The sequence below is a fragment of the Alligator sinensis genome, unplaced genomic scaffold, assembly GCF_000455745.1.
Source record: "Alligator sinensis unplaced genomic scaffold, ASM45574v1 scaffold147_1, whole genome shotgun sequence".
Lineage (NCBI taxonomy): Eukaryota > Metazoa > Chordata > Crocodylia > Alligatoridae > Alligator > Alligator sinensis.
Window position 1 is genome coordinate 147,501 of NW_005841847.1, and position 20,498 is coordinate 167,998.

Genomic DNA, 20,498 nt, shown 5'->3' on the forward strand with positions numbered 1-20,498 from the left:
GTAAAAATGAATACAATCTCATAGGGATAACAGAGACCTGGAGGGACTCCACCTGTGACTGGACCACAGGTATTGACGGCTATACTTTGTACAGGAGGGATCCTGTTGCAAGGAACGGCGTGGGTGTAGCTCTCTATGTGAAGGAGCAATACACTTTCCTACAAGCAGAGATTGGCACCCAAGGAGGGCAACTTGAGACCCTCTAGGTTAGAATACAGGGAGAAAGTGGTGAGGGGGATATAACTGTAGGAGTCTATTACAGACCTACTAACTAGGAGAAAGATCTTGGCCATGAGTTCTCTAGGGAACTGGCATAGGCTGCACACTTTTGGTCATGGTCGTCATGGGTGATTTCAAACACCCTGACATCTCGTGGGAAGAGCATTCAGCCAAATCTGATCGGTTGTGAAGCTTCCTCACTTGCACTGACAAGCTCTATTTGACTCTAGAAGTCTATGGGCCAACAAGAGATAAGGTGCTGCTGGATCTGGTACTGGCCTTCTTTACCACCTGAGTCTCCAGAGTCTGGAATAGATTCCCCACAGAAGTGGTGGAAGCTGACTTCCTGCCCCTTGGGTAGGGGGCTGGATCCAGTGGTCTCATGAGATACCTTCAAGCCCTAATGTCTATGAAATCTATTTCAGTTAAAAACATATCATTGTGATAGAGCAGTATTTCTCAGCCTTTTAAATAGCAAGTACCCCCTAACTTCTGAAAATTTTAATAATTCCCCCAACACTCAATTTTCCAGGGGATTTTAAATTTACAGACTAAATTGTGCCATATGTTGGAAGAAGGGCTGCGTATATGAAGCCGCGAGATGTCTCATCTGGTGTGGGTAGGGTTGCCACCTTTTACACTAGGGGTGCACAACTCGAGTATGTACCTCAGCTAGAGGTGATGTTGGCCAAAGCTAGGAAGGTTGAACGCCAAATTCTTACTGGGGAATTTAAAGTGCCATGCAGTGTGTGGTGTACCACATTTTTTGCCATAGTTTTGAGAGGAGGAAGGGTGAGAGAGAGAGGAAAAGAGGGCAGGAGAGAGAGAGAGAGTGTGTTAGGGTACCCGCATACCCCCTGCCTGTGTCTTGCATACCCCCAGAGGTACACCTACCACAGGTTGACAAACTGTCATAGAGGATGCAGAAAAGGCTGAAGTGCTCAGTGCCTTTTTTGTCTCAGTCTTCACTGTCTGAAGACAGTGCACTGGGCAGCACAGTTTGGAGAGGAGATGAGCAGCCCTCAGTGGTGAAAGAACAGGTTAGGGACTACTTAAAAAAGCAGGGTGTGTACAAGTCCATGGGTCTAGATGGGATGCACCCAAGGATGCTGAGGGAGTTGGCTGATGTGATTGCAGAGCCATTGGACCATCATCTTTGAAAGCTTGCGGTGATCTGGAGAGGTCCCGTATGATTGGGTTTGGGCAAACAGTGCCCATATTTAAGAAAGGGAAAAAGAGTATCCAGGGAATTACAGACCAGTCAGTCTCACCTCAGTCCCTGGACAAATCATGGATCAGATTCTCAAGGAATCCATTTCTAAGCACTTGGAGGAGAAAAGGGTGATTAGGAAGAGTCAGCATGGATTCACCAAGGGCAAGTCATGCTGGACCAACATGATTGTCTTCTATGATGAGATGACTGGCTCTGTGAATGCAGGGAGACCAGTGGATGTGGTGTACCTTGATTTTAGCAAGGCTTTTGATACAGTCTCCCACAACATTCTTGCAGGCAAGATAAGGAAGTATGGGATGGATGAATGGACTGTAAGGTGGATAGAAAACTGGCTGGAGCATCGGGCTCAGAGAGTAGTAATCAATGGCTCAATGTCTAGTTGGCAGCCAGTATCAAGTGGATTGCCCCAGGGGTCAGTCCTGGGGCCAGTTTTGTTCAATGTCTTCATAAATGACCTGGAAGATGACATAGAGTGCACCCTCAGCAAGTTTGCAGATGACACCAAGCTGTGGGGAGTAGTAGATACGCTGAAAGGTAGGGCTAGGAGTCGGAGTGACCTAGACAAATCAGAAGATTGTGCCAAAAGGAATCTCATGAGGTTCAACAAGAACAAGTTCAAAGTCCTGCACTTAGGATGGAACAGCCTCATGCACCAGTACAGGCTGGGGGCTGACTGGCTGGGCAGCAGCTCCCCAAAAAAGGACCAGTGGGTTACAGTAGACAATAAGCTGAATATGAGCCAGCAGTGTGCCCTAGTTGCTAAGAAGGCTAACAGGATACTGGGCTGGATTGGTAGGTGCATTGCCAGTAGATCAAGGGAAGCGATTATTCCCCTCTATTCAGCACTGGTGAGGCCACATCTGTAGTACTGTGTTCAGTTTTGGGCCCCCCACTACAGAAAGGATGTGGGCAAATTAGAGAGAGTCCACAAAAATGGTGAGTATGGGGGACATAACTTATGAGGACAGACTGGGGGAACTGGGTTTATTTAGTCTACAGAAGAGAAGACTGAGAGGAGACTTAATAGCAGCCTTCAACTACCTGTGGGGGGGGTTAGAAAGAGGATGGAGCTAGGCTATTCTCAGTGGTGACAGATGATAGAACAAGGAGCAATGGTCTCATGTTGCAGCAAGGGAAGTTTAAATTACATATTTGGAAGAATTTCCTCACTAGGAGGAGAGGAACTAGTGTTTCTCTCCAGTAAAACACTGGAACAGGTTACCCAGAGAGATGGTGGAAACTCCATCTTTGGGGGTTTCCAAAACCTGGCTAGACAAAGCCTTGGCTGGGATAACCTATTTGGGGGTGGTCCTACTTTTAGCAGGGGGTTGAACTAGATGATGTTCTGAGGTCCCTTCCAACTCTAACTTTCTATGATTCTATCTACAAAACTAGTTCCCTCACCTAAATGATACAACATAACTCTGCTGGATTGCTATCTTAGTTCACTGGGTAATTCCCCTTCCTCCAACAAGTTAGCTTCCTTTTTCTAAATAAATACTATTAAGATTGCTCCCAAACTGTGAAAAAACCCTTGTTTAATTTAATTGAAGTCCTGATTGAAATGCATGTTGTACAGAATTAATAGTTGGGAAGTTCATTTGGAATCTTAGAAGAAGTTTGTAACATTTTGTTTTTTTGTTAATTTCTTCCCTATAGCTTCTCGATCCTCCTGAATGTGGCAATGGCTTCGTAGAAGATGGAGAAGAATGTGATTGTGGTACTGTTGCAGTAAGTGTAGCGTCTTGTGGGTTGGTACTTTCAGTATCAGGGTTCACCCTGATGTCCAGTTGCCATACATAACTCCCTTTGGCATTAAACAGGAGGGATAAACACAGAATTTAGGGATGTACACAGCTTGGAAATAGGAGCTTTAATTAATTATGTGTTTGTACAGACCTATGCTCAGTGGGACCCAAGCTGGTTGTAACTTAGATTCCATCACTCTATAAAATATATATTAAAATAATAAGATGTGTAGAATCAGTCCTGAAAATATTACTTTTGGCATTGGGGAAACAGTATTAGTCAATCAAGAGCTTACCTAGGTTATGTCTAAAATATCTGCATTTGGCAATAGATACCACACGAGTAATACAATTATTTTCACCATATGGAAATGCTAACTTTAACTGCATCCATAAAGTGAATATTTAGTTGCATTCCAGACCTGGTTAAAATCTATTCCAGTTTAAAAGCACCTTGTGACAGTAATGGATATGAGAGTTCTTGCAGCCATCTGCTTTTCTGTGTAGTATTATCATCATATGTGTTCCTTAGGAGTGTGCCATTGAAGGAGGAGAATGCTGTAACACATGCACACTGACTGCAGGCTCACAGTGCAGTAATGGACTTTGCTGTAGGAAGTGTCTGGTAAGTACAATATATTTAAAGAAATGTGCTGCAAATGCTTTAATATTAAATGGATGTGATTATGGCCACATGGACATGAGTGGCAGACTGCGCTGTTGTTACTGCGCAGTCATTTAGTACTTTACTGCATAACCAAGTACTAAATGACTACGCAATAACCAGCATTACTGCAGTAGCATTCCCATGGTTTTTTTTCCTGAAGCTACTGTGCAGTAGCTTGTTGCAGTCGCATCACAGTTAATGCCCTCCAACCCTACTGCGCAGTAGTCGTGCAGACATGGCCTATGGGAACAATTGTACATGCACAACAACAGAACTGCAGCTGCCTTCCTTTCTGAAAGCTTGCCCTTTAAAATTTATTGAAAACTGTTTAATCTAGGTCTGAGCCTTTTGTTTTAAGATTATGAACTACTTGGAGTAGGGAGCATAGCCAAATTCTGAGGTGAATCTAAGAATGGATGTGGTATACATGAGCATAATTTATACCTTCTCATAACCTCAGGCCTCTTTGATGAGCTTGATTTCCTCTGGGCTTGCTTATATTAACTTATTTGAACCCTCTGACATTTTATCAACATGGAACTTTATACATCTCTCTACCGAGCTGAAGGACTCGGGTATACTGCAAAAGTTACCAGAAGGAACATTGAAGAATATGTAAGTGAAAGAAGACCTGCCCTTACTGTAGCTTGTGCCTTCTATTGCATCTTCTTATAGGGTTTAGCTAAAGCCTGTTGAGCACTTGGGGAGTCTTTCTATTTAATTTAATGGGCTTTGGACCAAACCCGATGTAAGATAGAGCAGTTTATACACCCTTTATACTAAGATATCAGTAAATGGGTGGTAATAGAACTAAGGCAGTCTGACTGTCTAGTTCAGTGGTTCTCAACTTTCTTAGGTTCCAGGCAACCCTAGAGAGACTCAAGGCACTCTTTGTTAGACTCAAGACACCCCTCAGAAATGCCAACTCTTAGCTTTAACTCATTTCTGACTGCATAAAAATAATAGACCTATTCTTCTGTTGCAAACAACTCATAAAATTCACAATGGGTCAGAATGGTTTTAACACTGTGAATTCCTATTTGAAATCTCAGGTTTTATCTTGTGAATCATATTATGTTAGCAGTGATAACATTGCGTGGCACCCCGCAGCACCCTTGAAAGGATCTCAAGGCATTCAGTGTCTAGTGGTACCCTGGTTGACAATCACTGGACTAGTTAAATGCCACTTTAATAAACCACTCTGATTTTCACTCCTATTTCTTTTTGCTTTGTGAAATGCTGAAAACAGTGTTGATGCTCTTCTAATGTGCAGTGCAGTCCTTTTAACTGCCATTAAGCACCATTGACTTGCAATGAGACTTACACTACCAGATGCCTAAGTCAGTTTTCGAAATGAGATTAAGGACTTGTCTATACGTGGAGTTGTGAAAGTAGGTTAAGCCAAATATGAACCAAGGTGCTCTTAGTCAGGAATAAAGATGTCTACACATGAAGTTAATTTCCAGCAGCTTTTTATGTAAACAAGGCCTTATGCTCTTAAGTCAGGAGGGACTTGTCTGCAACATCTCTGTGTTACTCCCAGGACTGTTGCCGACAAGCACATCCTGGCCGTTTGCTTCTGCTCAGTTTATGCTAAATCATGGAAATGATGCAGTTTGGCTGCTTTAGAGTATCCCTGAGCAAAAGCCAAATGTTACCCTCAAGGCAGAGAGCCTTATGCCATCCTCCTCTTATGGGTCACAATGCTTTTAGGAAGACATGCTTGTTCAGAAATAAGACCTGTACAGGTTGTCATTGCTGAATTTCTCAGCCTTAATCATCTTGATATGCTAGAAGTCAGATGTGCTAGAATGAATGTAGAATCTAGCATTATTTTGGACTGATTTCTGCCCTGGTTTACATCATGATAGTGAAATTAAGTAACAGCTAAAATAATACCTCACTTGCTATAGTGGTTTTCTTCCACTGGTCTTGAAGCACTTTACAGATGAGGTCTGTATCACTGTCTTCATTTTACAGATGGGTAAAGAGTCACAGAAAGTATAAGTGACTTGTCCAGCATCAACCAGCAGCCCAGTGATAGATGCAGAAATAGAATGGCAGAAGTCCCAAGTCCAACTCCAATGCTGTATTTACAAAACTACACTTCCTATTCTGTAGGTGTAAATGACTTGGTGGCTTAGAGGCTGACTTGCCTTTATGGTACCAAAAAGCTTTGGGTTCAAATCTTGGGAAATTCATTTTAGAGGAAATCAGAATTATTAAATGTGGGCCTATGGTTAAGACATTGATTTGAGGCTCTGCTCCAATATCCCATTCCTCCATAGATTGTCCTATCTTTGGTTCGTCTATGTTTCAGTTTCCCATCTATAAAATGGGAATGATTGCACTTCCCTACCTCAGAGGGGTGTTGTGAGGATAAATACATTTAAGTGTGCGAGGTGCTCAGATACAATAATAATAATAGAGACCATTACATGTCTTAAATCCTTGATATACGTATACTTTAAACTGAGTAAAACCAACATGGGTACATTCTACTTCAACAAACAACTGAAAATGTATCAACTTTTTTAAAATTAATACTCTTGGAAAATATTGTATGAAAACTATATTCTACAATACTAAGAAGCTGTTTGTCAATACTTGTTTTAGTTTGAAGCTAAAGGAGCTTTGTGTCGGGAAGCAGTAAATGATTGTGACATTCCAGAAAGCTGCACAGGAAACTCCAGTCAGGTAATATTTTACATTTTTTGCCAAAGTGACTAAGTGCAATACATGCACCATCTTATGATCTGGTAATTGAACAGATAGCTGTATAAAAATGCTCTATGATTTAGGGAGAAAAAGTGGTGCTGAAGAAGTTTAGAGATACCAGTAATTCCTTATTTTTACAAATTGGTTTTATGAACCACTCTAAAACATCACTCTCTGGATAAACTATTGGTTATTTTCTCTTTCTCTAGTGTTCTCCCAATATTCACAAAATGGATGGGTACTCATGTGATAACAAACAGGTAATTATTATTTTGATTTGATTACCATTTGTATTTTTTTATAGATGAAAAGCATTTTTAGATAAGTGCTGATTTGAGATCCTTTGAAGTCAATAGAAGTTTTAACATTAATTTTGATGAACTAGCTAGTGCTAGCTTTGGATTTTCATATGATGAATGAATGATCTAGAAAACAGAACTGTATTATGTGTTGGTTAGTATTTCCATCACATATTGCAAAACAGATTGAATGACAGTAGTTCCTATACTGAAAAGTATATCTGACCCAGTTGTGACAATGGTAGAAAACTTTAAAGTTAGTTTTGTGTTTTCTCTTTTTTCTTTAGGGTATTTGTTTTGGAGGAAGATGTAAAACCAGGGACCGGCAGTGTAAATACATCTGGGGTGAAAGTGAGTAAGGTGTTATTGGTTCTAAGCTGATATTCATTGATTCGAGTTGAAATATCTAGATATTTGGTAACTACTGCAGCAGTGCATATGTTTGGAATTATTAAAGGCAGTTAAAATTAACAGGGATTATGTGCGATAGGAAGTATTTACTATGATACTGGGCTCCATATAAAAAATGGAAACTTTGGAATGTGTACTTTGGAACTTTTTCTTTCTCTACCATTTGACCAGGGCCAACTGGGTTGTACCTGTCAAACTTTTAGAATAATTCTTTTCTACTTGATGTAAGAGGGTGAGAATATTTCCCTTTCCTTCTTGCTCTTCTTTCCCTGACCATTGAAGACTCTGCATCATGACTGCCATATTTCCAAATAATTAACACTGTCCAAGGTGTTGATTCATATATTTTTTAGAAGAGGTAAAAAAGAGTGTCTACTCTGTAGAGACTGAGCATTGTAATTCAGTGTACTCTCTTTCCCTAGTACCAGTTTAGGAGAAGCTTTGAGCCTTCCCATTAAGATTTTACTTAATTTAATGTTGGTTTCTTTGGTTCCAATCTGTTTGTTCTTTTGTGTTGGAATTATGGCTTATCTTTTCATCGGTTTAATTCAAAGCAGTTGAAAAATCAACTTAGATAAACCAATGTAACTTTGCATGCAGGCATGCTACTTTTAGTTTTAATCTGCTTTAACCTGCACCTCTAGAAAACAAGATTCATGTGCTGTGGGAAATGTCCTCAAGAAAAGGTCAATCACAGACTTTTTTCAGTATTCCTACTTTATAGACTAATCAAAGAGAGAGAGAGAGAGTATGTGTATGCGTGTGTGCATTTGGAAATATCAAGGCAGGTACATTAAGGAAAGGCAGGATAATCAGCCATATATTTTTTAAGTTATATTGGAGTTTTGGGCCAGGCTTTGGAGTTATTTCCTAACTTGTCTGAACTGGGTTCCTTGGAAACATTCAGAGTTGTAAGTTTGATGGTTAGAACTCCAGATGTTTTTCCCCAAATACTTTCCAGGCTCAAAAAATTATTCTTCCTTTAGAAACTGTTCTTAACTTCTAAATAAGCTTTGGAATGAGGAAGTTCTTAAAGAGAGAATGAAAGCCAATATCTTTAGAATAAAATACTGTATTATTTATGATTTATTTGTTTTAAGACCTTATTTCTGAAAGCTTTTGTGCTTCAAAATGTCCCCCATGTTATTAGAAGGAAAATTTTCTGATTTTAGAAGTGACAGCTGCTGATAGGTACTGCTATGAGAAATTGAATATTGAAGGGACTGAAAAGGGCAACTGTGGCAGAGACAAGGACACTTGGATACAGTGCAACAAACAGTAAGTTCATCTACACTGTTTAGAAAGCAACTTGTGTGACATCCCCCCTCCCCACAACTGGCTGTCCTTTACTTAGTTTTTGGAGCCACTTTCTGCCATGAGACCAGATGAATGAGAAGTCCCCTGGCTTAGGAAATGAGGAATATGACTGTCTTCTGATGATCCTCAGGCACTGTGGGAGAATCTGTTAGCTTGTATCGGCTCCAGGGAGTCTCAGCTACCACATGCACATGAGCAGCCTGTAGAAGGTGCTGTAACTTAGCACAGGTCTCAGATATGTCAGACTCTCCAAACCGTTAGGTCACTGAAGGTGCAAAAGTAGTCCAAAATATGGCATATTATATTTCTAATTTGCTTTCCACTATACTCAAGGCTTGCTGGGCCTGACTCACTGCTGGTTTGCATTTTACAACATCACTTATACCTATATAAATCTGGTGCAAAATGCCACTATTTTGAATTTAAACATTAACATACACTTTGTACAGGCATAACTGACATTGCCAAGGGCAAGGCCATATAGAATTGGACACACTGAAAAAAGTGTACAACTGTTTGGGATGTTTGTGGCTTTTTTTTTTTTGAGTAAATGTGTTTAATCTCCCAACACAGAGATGTGCTTTGTGGCTATCTTCTATGCTCCAATATCTCAAGTGTACCAAGACTTGGAGAACTTGATGGTGAAATCACCTCTTCAGTCATACAGTTGGGAAAAATCTATAACTGCAGGTAATTCTTAAAACCCAATAAAATAGAAAAGGGAAGGTGTTAGCTTAACACCCCCCGCCCCCAGACTTGCAAACTGTGTTAAGTAAATTGCTTACTGGTGCCTTCCTTCCAAGTTAGCGCTGAGGCACGTTATCAGGCAATTGTAGGGCAGCTTGTGCTGAAGATATTTCTATGCTCATTCTGTAGTGAAATAGAGACCTTTTTTTTGTTTGTTTTGCAGCGGTGGCCATGTTAAGCTAGATGAAGAGACAGACCTTGGCTACGTAGAGGATGGAACACCATGTGGGACCAACATGATGTGTTTGGAGCACAGATGCCTACCCACTGACAACTTCAACTTCAGCACCTGCCCAGGCACTGCAGAAGGCAAAATTTGCTCAGGACATGGTGTATGTTTCCACATTCTTTAGCCCTTTTGCATATCTGCTCTCCTGACTGACTGCATCTAATTTTATTCATTTTATTAGATAGTTAATTTACACAGAAATTAACCAGAATTGTTGCTGGTGCAAGTTCTTTTCCTAAGTAAACGTTTCAAGAGAGTATCAGATATATAGGGGTAATAAATACAGGAGATTCAAGGCAGTTAAGGTGCAGGTTACGCTAAGTATTATTACACAAGGTCTATTAATTCTTTTCATCTTTTCCTTTGGCTTTGTTTATCTTTCCTTAGATAATTCACTTGAGACCTTCTAAGTCTGTTAAATGTTAACGTGAATAGTTCCAGATTCTCTTCCATATTTTTAAACTTTTATAATCTGTTGGCAGCACAAAAATACCATAGGCAGCTGGATTTTGTCAGAAAAGAGTTCCTGTGATGTGCAGAGTTTTCAGTTCATTCACCTATACTGTACTTAGTTCCTGTGCCAGGTGCAGAGACATTGAGTTTGTAGGAGTTCTCTGTCCTGTGACTATTCTGACCAGGCTCAGGGGCCCTGCCATATTATAAGATGATCTCCGACAGAACAGACTTAGTCTGAGAATAAAGGAGGCTGATAGCTTCTAGTCCCTCCTGCACTATATAACAATGCACTTTTTGCTTTGAAATTACCCATTTCATCACATATCCTAAGAAAACAGAAATTTGAGGGGCACAGTCTCCCAAATGAAATGGCAAACATGCAGAATTTTGCAGGGCTTTCTCACAGGTTCTACACAACTCATCCTACTATGCATTCCAAATGCTGAAACAGTTTATTTTGTGATTTTTATTTTGAGTTACATTTTGAACTGCAGGTTTGCAGCAATGAAATAAAGTGTGTGTGTGACCGACTCTGGGGAGGAGATGACTGCAGCACCCTTTTCAAAGGTCCTGCAAGTTTTGATGATGATATTACCAGCAAAGGTGTGTACCACATGGTTTTTAGTAATTCTTTCAGTAGGTGTGCTTCTGGTCAGTGTTCAGCAAGCAAAGCTACATGATGCATTATTCAGATAACCTGACCATTTGCTTCCAAAACAGAATGATCACATTGTGAGAAGATTAAAGTTTTGATTTTGAGACTGAATCTATACGGTCTGACTCCTGTAGAATTGAAAAGGAGAAAATGGAACTTGTAGAATTGAATCCATTTTGCTCACCTCATTCATGCAAACGGTCCTACTGAAGTAGGACAAGTAGACTTTTGCCCCAAACTGCATTTCTAGATGAATAGGTCAGAACAGCTTACACATGTTTTCCGCACTAAAACCAAAGGTATATATGACAAAATGAACATGTTCATATTTCTTATAAGATAAGCCTATTATGTAAACTGATTTTTATGTAAACTGATTTTTTCTGGGATTATGTATAAGAGAAGATCATATTGAAATAAGTTGAGATGTAAATGTGTTGGATAGGGTTGGGTATTTGACCAGTCAAATAAAGTTTGGTCAGTTGACTGGTCAAATGATCTTCCGAGGTCCCTTCCAGCCCTAATGTCTATGAAATCTATGAAAATCTATGAAATATTGGTCAAAAATGGGGAAAAATTGCCAATAGGTCCATATAAGACACAAAACCCCCCACAAATTTTCCATTAAGAAATGTGTCAAAAAACAATTAAAAAACATATTTCTGTCAAGAAAACTACAAAAAAATGTAGTTTTTTTGTAAAATTGCTATCATCTTTGGCCAGTCAAAAATATGCAGTCAACAGACTGATATTACTGCAATACACGCTGCCTAACACCAGGTAAAGAGAACCGCCTCCTGAAGCGAAGTAACTTTGAGAAGCTTAGAGGGTACTTAGCTTGTCTATTCCAACCTTAACATGTGTACACGTCCATCTTAAAAAACATTTAACATGTTTGAAAGGTAAGGTATAACAATACCTTTTGTCTATGTCACTTTGGAGGGGATTCAAGATAAGTCAGAGATATTTTTATTCTGGAAGTTATACTGCTACAACTATAGTGATTTAACAGCATTAATAAAATCATATTAATAAATTCTCATGTTGAACAAGCCTTGTATATATTTATTTTAAGCTATGTATCCTGCTTTTGTTTTTCATCTTTTCCCAGGTGTTGTTAGCACAAATATAATCATAGGGGCTATTGCTGGCACCATTTTAGTGTTGGCTCTTGTTTTAGGAATAACAGCATGGGGCTACAGGTAAGTAAAAATGTCATTGTTAATACATTTTGAAAAAATTGAAGATAGTTATGTAATCTGACAGGTGCATATTCTATGCACAAACAAAAATACTGAAAATTATATAAATATACATTTGCTGATCAGTTAGAAACTGGATGTTTCCAGATGATTTTTAGATGGATAAATATTTTAGTGTTCACAAAGTTTGGCCTAGGTTTAGTATATGTTTAATTTGGTAAATTGCCCGGTGTTTGAAAAAAGTAACTGAAATTTTACTTCAATATCTAGCAAAAGAAAGCATAGGAATGAAATATGATTAAAATACAAGCTTTGTAATGGTAAAGTAAATTTAGAAAGAACTACCTTGAGTAAGCAAAGCACTTAATTTAAACAGGTATTAACATTTAATCAGCTTAATCTGAAATTAATTTAGGCAGGGGTTGTTGAACAAGGATGAACTTGACTCGCTATTAAGGGTCAGGTTTTCATCTCACGTTCAGTTTTTGGTGCTTTGCTAAATAAAGGCCAAAATAGTCAGATGAATTTATTTTAATATTAAAGGGGCTATTTTACTTTTCTTCCTTTACTGAATTTCTTTCAATAGGAGTAGTTCTGGTCAGTGTCCAGTTAGGAAAGCAATATGGGTGTTTTTTGCTTTGTCGCTATTAAATTAAGGTCTAATATATATACTTATAGAAAAACCATCAACATTTGGATTAGTATGGTTATACAAATGCCTCTTCCACCGGTGTTCACAGTACAAACCAGGCTTAACTGTTCCAAATGCCATTAATTGGATAGTGCCAAAGTGAATCTGAATATTGAGCTAGTACTATTCTCAGTTATGCTTTGCAGTTTTACTGATGCCAGTGTGATTAATGCATCACTTAAATATTTGTAATTCTCAATATTTAGATGCAAGTATGTGTCTGGAGATTGTGCCCTTCCTTGGACAAAGACCTGGGTACTGATACCTCACCCACAGGGCTTTGGCCAGTAAAAATTGGTGTAAATTAGGGCAGGTAGAGAAACATGTATATAACAGCATGAGAAATGGAGTAATATATGTACAGCTGCAAGCCATTTGTGCATATTATTCCCTGATTTTGGCAAGATCTGACAGTCTGGACTCTGGAATGCAGTTTTAAAAATGAATGCAAAGCTTGTGATATAATTTAGCTAAAACTTTTTATTGACTTACCCCAGAAACATGTTGAAGAAAAAAAACCCGAATGTTCCCAGACTTAATGAGCACATTTTTGTTACTGGTAAAATATTGAAGCATGTGTCATAGCTACATGGACACAGACTCTCCACTATGAATATATTTCTACAGATTTGTTTTGAACTAATATATCTGTGCTCTGTTTCAAAAGTGATTTATTTAGGAATAATTAAAAAGCAAATTTCAGTTTAGCCCATACTGCCCTTTTACCTATTGTTTATGTTACCTTTTTTTAACCTATTGTTTACCAATTGTTACAGGGATGTTCTCTCAAATATAGTCTATGCTACATATAGCAGGCTTGTGGGGCAATTAACAGGCTTGATTGGCATCCCAACATGCAGGATGTTTGGTTAGTCCTAGTCTAGTTCAACCACTGTCAGTGCTGTGCAAGTAACAGCCCAGAAACTGACAGGGTTTTATCAATTTCAAGACTGCTGTTAGAGACAAGGCACTCTATGTAACCAGCCTTAATGGGGTACAAGGGGCTAAGCAAAGGCCAAGCACAGGTAATAGGCATTGAAAATAGGTGTTCCTGCATGGTATTAGCAGTTGCATTGAATTTGGTTTAAATTGGAACCTTAATATTGCAATGGCATTGGGCAGGGCTAGTGTTATTTGCAGAATTTAAATGACTGCCTACCTTATCCAGGGCATCTTAAGTGACTTATACTATGCATGCATGTTGGATACTCATTCTTATTTCTTTTTCTTTTCTATGGAAAGAAACTATAGAAGACAGAGGTATGTGATACAAGTAATGTGAATTCTTCTTCAAGAAAGGTTTTAATTGTTATTTCTTTATTTTTCCCTTTTCCATGATGCGATTGCCATTTTATAAAACAATATTTTGCTAATGATCTTCAGTGGTTCTTTATATTGTATGTATGAAATTATTTTATAAAGGAATATATATCTGAAATATTTGAAAGTGCTTTTTTTCTGCCAATACAGTAAGTGAAATCTGGGCTCTGCTGAAGTCAATGGCAAAACTTCCATTTACTTCAGTGGAATCAATATTTTACCTAGTAAAATATTGAAAAAGAACAATATTTTTGCTTTGTTTTTAATCAGAGATTTAGATGTTCTTGAGTTCTGTGAGCAGCAACGAAAGCATAATAGTCACTAAGTTCTTCGAGTTATTTTAATTCCCAGAGCTCACTTTAATTTAAGTGCATTTGAGTTAAATTCAGGTCCCCAGCTGGAAAGACATGCTCAGGTCCCCAGCTGTAAGCATGAGGTGTCAGTTTCGAATCCTGACCTCCCCTGTCTAAACCAAATATAGGTATTTTCAGAAATTCATCTGGACTCAGATAAACACTGTAAGACAAATGTGAATGCTCTTCCCACCAACTAAATTCCACTTTAGAAAGAACTCATTCTTTCACCAAAAGTGCCACCTTCCACATCCCTTGCTATTCTGTTTCTAGCTATAGACTACTGGTATAAACAGACATCTCATTTCTCCCAGAGGAAAGACTTTTTTCCCATGATCGTACAGACATACCAGTCTTTTCTCCCTCTTTAAGTACCTGTAAAGTATGCAAGAAATATGTGCTTTTTCCCAGGACAATGTTGTGTATGTCTGTAAGTTAATAGCAGCTCTTTCAAGTTAATTGCCAGTCATTCCAAGGACAAGCTTGTCAGGGTGTGAGCTCTTCCTGGCCACTGAGCAGCAATGCAGCTTGGCAGGACTGTGTGTGTAAAGGGCAGTGCCGCTCCTCTTTTGTCCCAGGTTTTGACTCAAATCAATTAGGTCCTCTTCAAATGAGATGTCTGTTTACAGCCTAAGGGTGCAGACAGAAGTTCAGCTCCCTGCTGTAACTAAGAATGCTTTGCAGGAAGTGTTCTGAGTTGCAACAATCCCCTGGACCAAACAGAAGTTCACTGTTGGTTCCAGGGGGGCGGGGAATCTAGCTACTGACTGTGGGCCTGCAGCCAGTTTTCCCTAACAACGGCCTCTCCTCCCTCCCAGCCTGCACTGCTTTCAGAATGGGAGGGGGGGAAGGGAGCAGAGAGAGCTTGTTCTAGGGGTTCTCCAGCTAGTAGTGGAGGGTGGGGCAGGTAGACTGAAGCCCTCCCCCCCTGAGGGCTCCAATCCACCCACTTCACCCTCCAGTGCGAGCTGGAGAAACCCCAGACTGAACTCCCCCCACTCTCTTTACCCTTTCCTGTTCTGAAAACAGCAACAGGCTCAGAGGTAGTGCAGACAGTTCCTGAAGATGCCATGTTTTGAAACATTTTTGTCTGAACCCTCATACAATGAGGGTTCAGATTTTTGTGGGATTGGGCCCTTTTAAGGCACTCTGCAGCTGTGCACTTCTGTTTGGTCATGGCTGTAGAGTGCTTTCAGGGATGAGATCAGGTGAAAATTGTCACTTCTGTCTGTGCCCTAAATGTCTGGTCCTTCACCCATTCAAATCAAAGGGCAAACTCAGCTTAACTTCAGTTGTGGAGGATGAAACTCCAAAGAGACCATTGCTCTTCTGCTTTCCACCCCTGTAAATTAGAGGACCTTCTGTGGTTCTTATTGCTCAGTCTTCTCCTGATCTCTGCCTTTATTACTCTGTCCTGTTCCAAGTGGCTGATGTATCTGTTGCTAACACCTCTTGAACTTTACAGTCCATCTCTTCTGCCTTTGTAGTACTTCCTCTGTCAGACTCAGAACAGTGTGCAGCAAAGAGGTGGATCCAAGCTCAGATTAATTTAGTCTATGGACAGCAAAACACAACAGCTGGTGAGCACTAACTGGGACAAAAGTAGAGAGCTGGAAGTCTAGCATCAGGGAAGAAACTGCAGATAAGAATGTTACACAGGCAGAGCAAAGACAGAAACATGGTTTGTAGGGTTGTTATCTCTTTTAGGAATGGATTATGTATACAAGTGCAGGATGGCTTGGTCTTATAAAGCCACTTGATTGGAGTAAAAGCAGTGTGAACAGAGAATAAGGCAACTTGAATCTCAAATATCAACAGGGCATCTGGCCTTTGCCAGTGAAAACTTAACATGGAAGGACTGAGGGAAAATAAAGCCCTTTAAATTCCATCATCCGAGGATGTTGATAAGTGAGATTGAGCATGGATTCAATATATAGTGACCAAAGAGATGAGTAGTCTGGGAACTAACACAGGCTACAACTATTTGAAGATGCTGCAAGAGTCTGTGTTGTCTCTAGCAAATTTTATTCCTATAGGAAAAGGAATTACTATCATTTGACTTCCAAAGAAATAGTTATGGAAATATATAAGCAAGGATTCAGTAGATGAATAAATTCCCACCAAAATATATGTATTGGAATAAGTGGATACTAATTGTGCAGTAGCCTAATAACACTGTGCAGTAGCGTGTAGGGCAAAAACTGTGCTAATACACTACTGTGCAGTAGTATTTGGCTACTGCACAGTTACCATCACTAAAAAGCCGTGCTGTGGTGCTACTGCACAGTAGCGCCAGTTACTGCACATTGATTTAGTACTTGGTTATGCAAGTACTAAACTTAATGCTCTGTAACTACGGTGCATTAATGAATGTGTAGACACATCCAATCAGTATTAGCTATTAAACCATGATGAAAACAGTCAATCAGTAGGTATATGAGTGTTATATAAGGATTATTATCCAGTGGATTGAAGCAGCCATAACGAACTGTAAAAATTGGAAAGGAATGCATTACCCAGTTTCATCTGTAGCAAGCTACCCTGAAATACATGAAGACCTAGAAAAGCATTGGTCTGCCTGAATAACAACACAATTATTTCTTTAGTAGTAGATTGGAGAACAATAGAAATCCATTAAGATGCTGACCCCTAAAATATTCCTGAAGTGTATGAAGAATGAGATTAGAACTGGTACTCAGATGGCATTTTGAGATAAAGGGAAAAGAAGGCTTGCAGTATACTTGTTTAGGATCTTTTGGCTTATGATTATATGTTTAAAATACCAGGGGAGGGCTTGAAAATTTTCATCTGGAAGTAAAGGAAAATAGAATCTAGTTCAGTTCTCTAGAAGGATGTTACCTACGAGGAAGTAAGCCTCTTGGTAAATGATTTTTTATTAATGGTGACAAACAGAAAAAAAAATACCTTGGAAATGTAATGTCAGTAATTGGGCTACTTGTTTTATGCTCTAAATAAAGTCAAGGTAGTCATTTGTATTAGCAAGCAGCTTTCAGACTGTTAGATTATGTCCAAAAACTGTGATAATTGATGGCTATAATTTTACCATCAAAAGAAAAGTGATAAGATGACACCAATTAGGAATTTCTAAGGTAAATGGGGAGCAGTATGTGTGTAAGGGAAGTGCCACTCCTCTTTTGTCCCCAGTAAACATTGTCTGTTGATAGTCAAAGCCAGAGCTTTGGAGACACTGGCAAAGAATAGATAACATCAGGTGTTGGTAGTCTGACATTACTGCCTCTTGGCAAAATTAGGGATGTATTATGAGAACTATTATGAGAATAGCTAAGCATTTTTAACCTGTACCTGCATCCCACTGAAAAGAGGAACTTTAATAATGGGATGTTTTTCTCTAACCCAGACTAAAGACCTGAGCAAGATATGAATTGTTTTGATAAACTGTTATAAGAAACACTGAACATATTTTCTGCTTGGTTGCAAATCATTTGCTTCTATTGCAAAAAATAAAATATGTAATTTAATCAGAATAAAAACAAGTTGCAGACGAACAAAAACAGATGTTATAATTGAATCTTTCACACCATGGCTCAGAATCAATAAATTCTGATGCCATAATCCTTAATTATTATCCTTTTGTAAACATCTGACAGTGAACTGTAAAGATTCAGCAGTTCCAGAAGATCACTCAAAACTAGGAGCTCTGTCATTCAGGAAACAGATGAAATCCTTAAAACCAGTGTCTTAACAGAATTGGAGTCAGTGCAATTTAAGTAAAATTAATTTCACCGTTATTGCCTCTTTCATAGGTAATAAGTTAAGTAAATGAGCCTTAAACTCCTGTGTAGTCAGTAAACGTTAATGAAAACTGAGTTTCTGTAGTTATCTCTGTGTTTGACCTGGAAACATTAGTTTTTCCATAAGTATTACATTAAAAAAAACTGGCTTTGCAATTTATGCCTAGAAAGCACTAAGGGGCATTAAATTGATGATGGGAATATGAAGGCCAGGATATTAAAAGGGTGATCAATGATTTTTGGGTGCCACCTTAGAACAACCTGATTTTCAGTCTTAAAGCAGCTTGAATTTCAGTGATTGGGGTCTAGGCTTCTGTATAGTTTCACCAGCCACCAAATTAAAATAAAATTATAATGCTCGGTCTTTTTAAGGTGATTTTCTCAATGCTCCTTCATTAGGTACTAAATAGCCACAAACCTGAAAAGTAAACCAAGTGAAAAACATGAGGCTTTAATTCCCTAGAAGTCAACCGGTAATGGAGAATACACCCTATTCCTTCACTTCCTTATTGAGCCAGATTCCTCCTTTTTTTATCCTGTTTCCCTCAGAAGCCATATGTGACCAAGAGGTCATGTATACTGCAGTAGCTGTACCTTGTTTCAGGATGCCTGTTGTTTCCTGATAACTAGGTGTTTTAAAGATATCTCATATATTGGTCATCCAGAAAATGAGATGTCCAAAATGAGCCATTATTAAAAATCTTGGCCAGGGAGTTTCAGTTAAAAGGGAGGTTTCACTTTTCTGAATCCTTAAAAATATGAAAGACTCCTTTCTCAACTCCCAGATGTGTGTTAGTGTTCTTACTGTGTGTGCTATAACAGTTTCTTCATATAGATCATTATCCCTAACTCTTTGTTTTAAAAACTAATATTTGTGTGTGTGTAAATGCATGTCCTGTTTTCTGACTTTCACATATTTGTTATACTTCAGACAAATACCCCAGGGAGATTATGTAAAAAAACCTGGAGAGGCCGACTCTTTTTATAGCGACATGCCTCCTGGAGTCAGCACAAACTCTGCATCTAGTTCTAAGAAGAGGTCTGCTTTTCTGTCGCATTTTCAGATATCTACCTGTTCCATCACCCATTATTCCATTAGTCAGAACATTTCATTATTTTGCAGCAGGTTTGATTCCTTCTTTCTTCTTTTTGGAATGTTAAAATGGCATCTTTCATTCTTTGATTACTGATTTCCATTCCTCTCCATCCCCCCTATAGTTCAGATTCATTTTATTGCTGGTTATTAAAAATCGGTTCAGAACTTTACATTCCATTGAAGTCTTGGATAATGTAATTTTTGACATTTCTCCATGTGGGATTTGCTTTCCAAGAAAATGGTAGTGCTCATAGTGAGCTCAAAAACAATACAATAACTAAAGAACCCTCTGACTTTCACGTCATATTCATGTAATCAAAGAAAAGAAAGAATATTATCTGGCTTCAGTAACAGTTATACAAATTAATTGGTTAATATGAATGTTATTTTTATATCTTTATTTGTGAATGTCATCATTAACTCACTGTATTTGTAGTCGACCTAGATCTTTTGATTTTTGTTCTTGCTGACTTGTACAAAGGAAGGAGGTGCTCACAATTTCTGTCAATTTCACATTCTAGATTAATATACTTAAATGTCAGGAAAGTGTTAACCTAGGACACGATGCTGCAAATACTTATTACTGGCCTTGTACTTATTATTGTGAGGATAGCTGCTGGGCACTAAGTAATGTATCATTAACTTGTTCAGAATTTGCTAATATTTTGTTGCTCCAATTCCTTAAAAAAAGACATTGACACCATCTTAAAATGAGAATGCATTGCAAGCATTAACAGATCATTAGTAGCTTATAAAGCCATTGCCCTCTGTAATCTCTTTGCAATCAGAGATGCTTTAATTATGAAACTCCTTTTCAATTGGGACGTCAGAATGGCTTATGCATTACACAGTTTACAAGAAGCAGTGTGTCACTGTAGGAAAAAACAGTCTTGTTCTGCCTTCGAGGAGAATTGAAGTTTTTGGAGACTTTCCAGATCTTGGCCCTTCACATTATTTATAACTGAGCAATTGACAAAACCACAAAATACTTTAGTGCATTTAAAGTGGCTGGACAGAGCAATTATATACAAGAGATGCTTTAGCAGTACCACTGAATATTCCAAGCAGGTTCAAGTTCCGTTTCCTTCGAGCAATTAAAGAAATCCATGATAAAGACAAATAGATCAGTGAAGGGAGTAGCATTTGAGATGTAATTAACTAATGACATTCAATTTTTTGGATAAGGCTCTTATATTTGAGGAGGTATAAATAATTTGATTTTAGGGAGCATAAGGAAATCCTAAAATGATGCACTGTCTTTTATTGCAGAATCCTATTTCAGCTGCCTTAGTTCTAATATAATCTTGGGAAAGCAAGGTTCCATAGGTTTTGTATTCAGCACTGGAGCTGGATGGCATTCCTG

The 20,498-nt window shown here is 38.7% G+C and overlaps 1 protein-coding gene across 6 annotated transcripts in view; it reads left to right on the plus strand.

Moving 5' to 3' along the window:
- The window catches only part of ADAM22 (ADAM metallopeptidase domain 22), a 126,279-nt gene that overhangs the window by 68,606 nt on the left and 37,175 nt on the right, over positions 1–20,498 (plus strand). For 5 of the 6 annotated variants that reach the window (XR_003094878.1, XM_025208141.1, XM_025208146.1 and 2 more), the window contains exons 13-24: positions 3,113–3,184; positions 3,734–3,826; positions 6,485–6,565; positions 6,796–6,846; positions 7,173–7,236; positions 8,469–8,574; positions 9,187–9,303; positions 9,524–9,692; positions 10,540–10,648; positions 11,812–11,902; positions 13,836–13,853; positions 18,971–19,165. Coding sequence is in view for 5 of the 6 variants with exons in the window: in XM_025208141.1 (XP_025063926.1) it covers positions 3,113–3,184; positions 3,734–3,826; positions 6,485–6,565; positions 6,796–6,846; positions 7,173–7,236; positions 8,469–8,574; positions 9,187–9,303; positions 9,524–9,692; positions 10,540–10,648; positions 11,812–11,902; positions 13,836–13,853; positions 18,971–19,165 (1,166 nt within the window). In the remaining variant the exon portion in view is untranslated. The remainder of the gene's footprint in view (positions 1–3,112; positions 3,185–3,733; positions 3,827–6,484; positions 6,566–6,795; positions 6,847–7,172; positions 7,237–8,468; positions 8,575–9,186; positions 9,304–9,523; positions 9,693–10,539; positions 10,649–11,811; positions 11,903–13,835; positions 13,854–18,970; positions 19,166–20,498) is intronic. The other variant, XM_025208151.1, reaches the window with a different exon arrangement.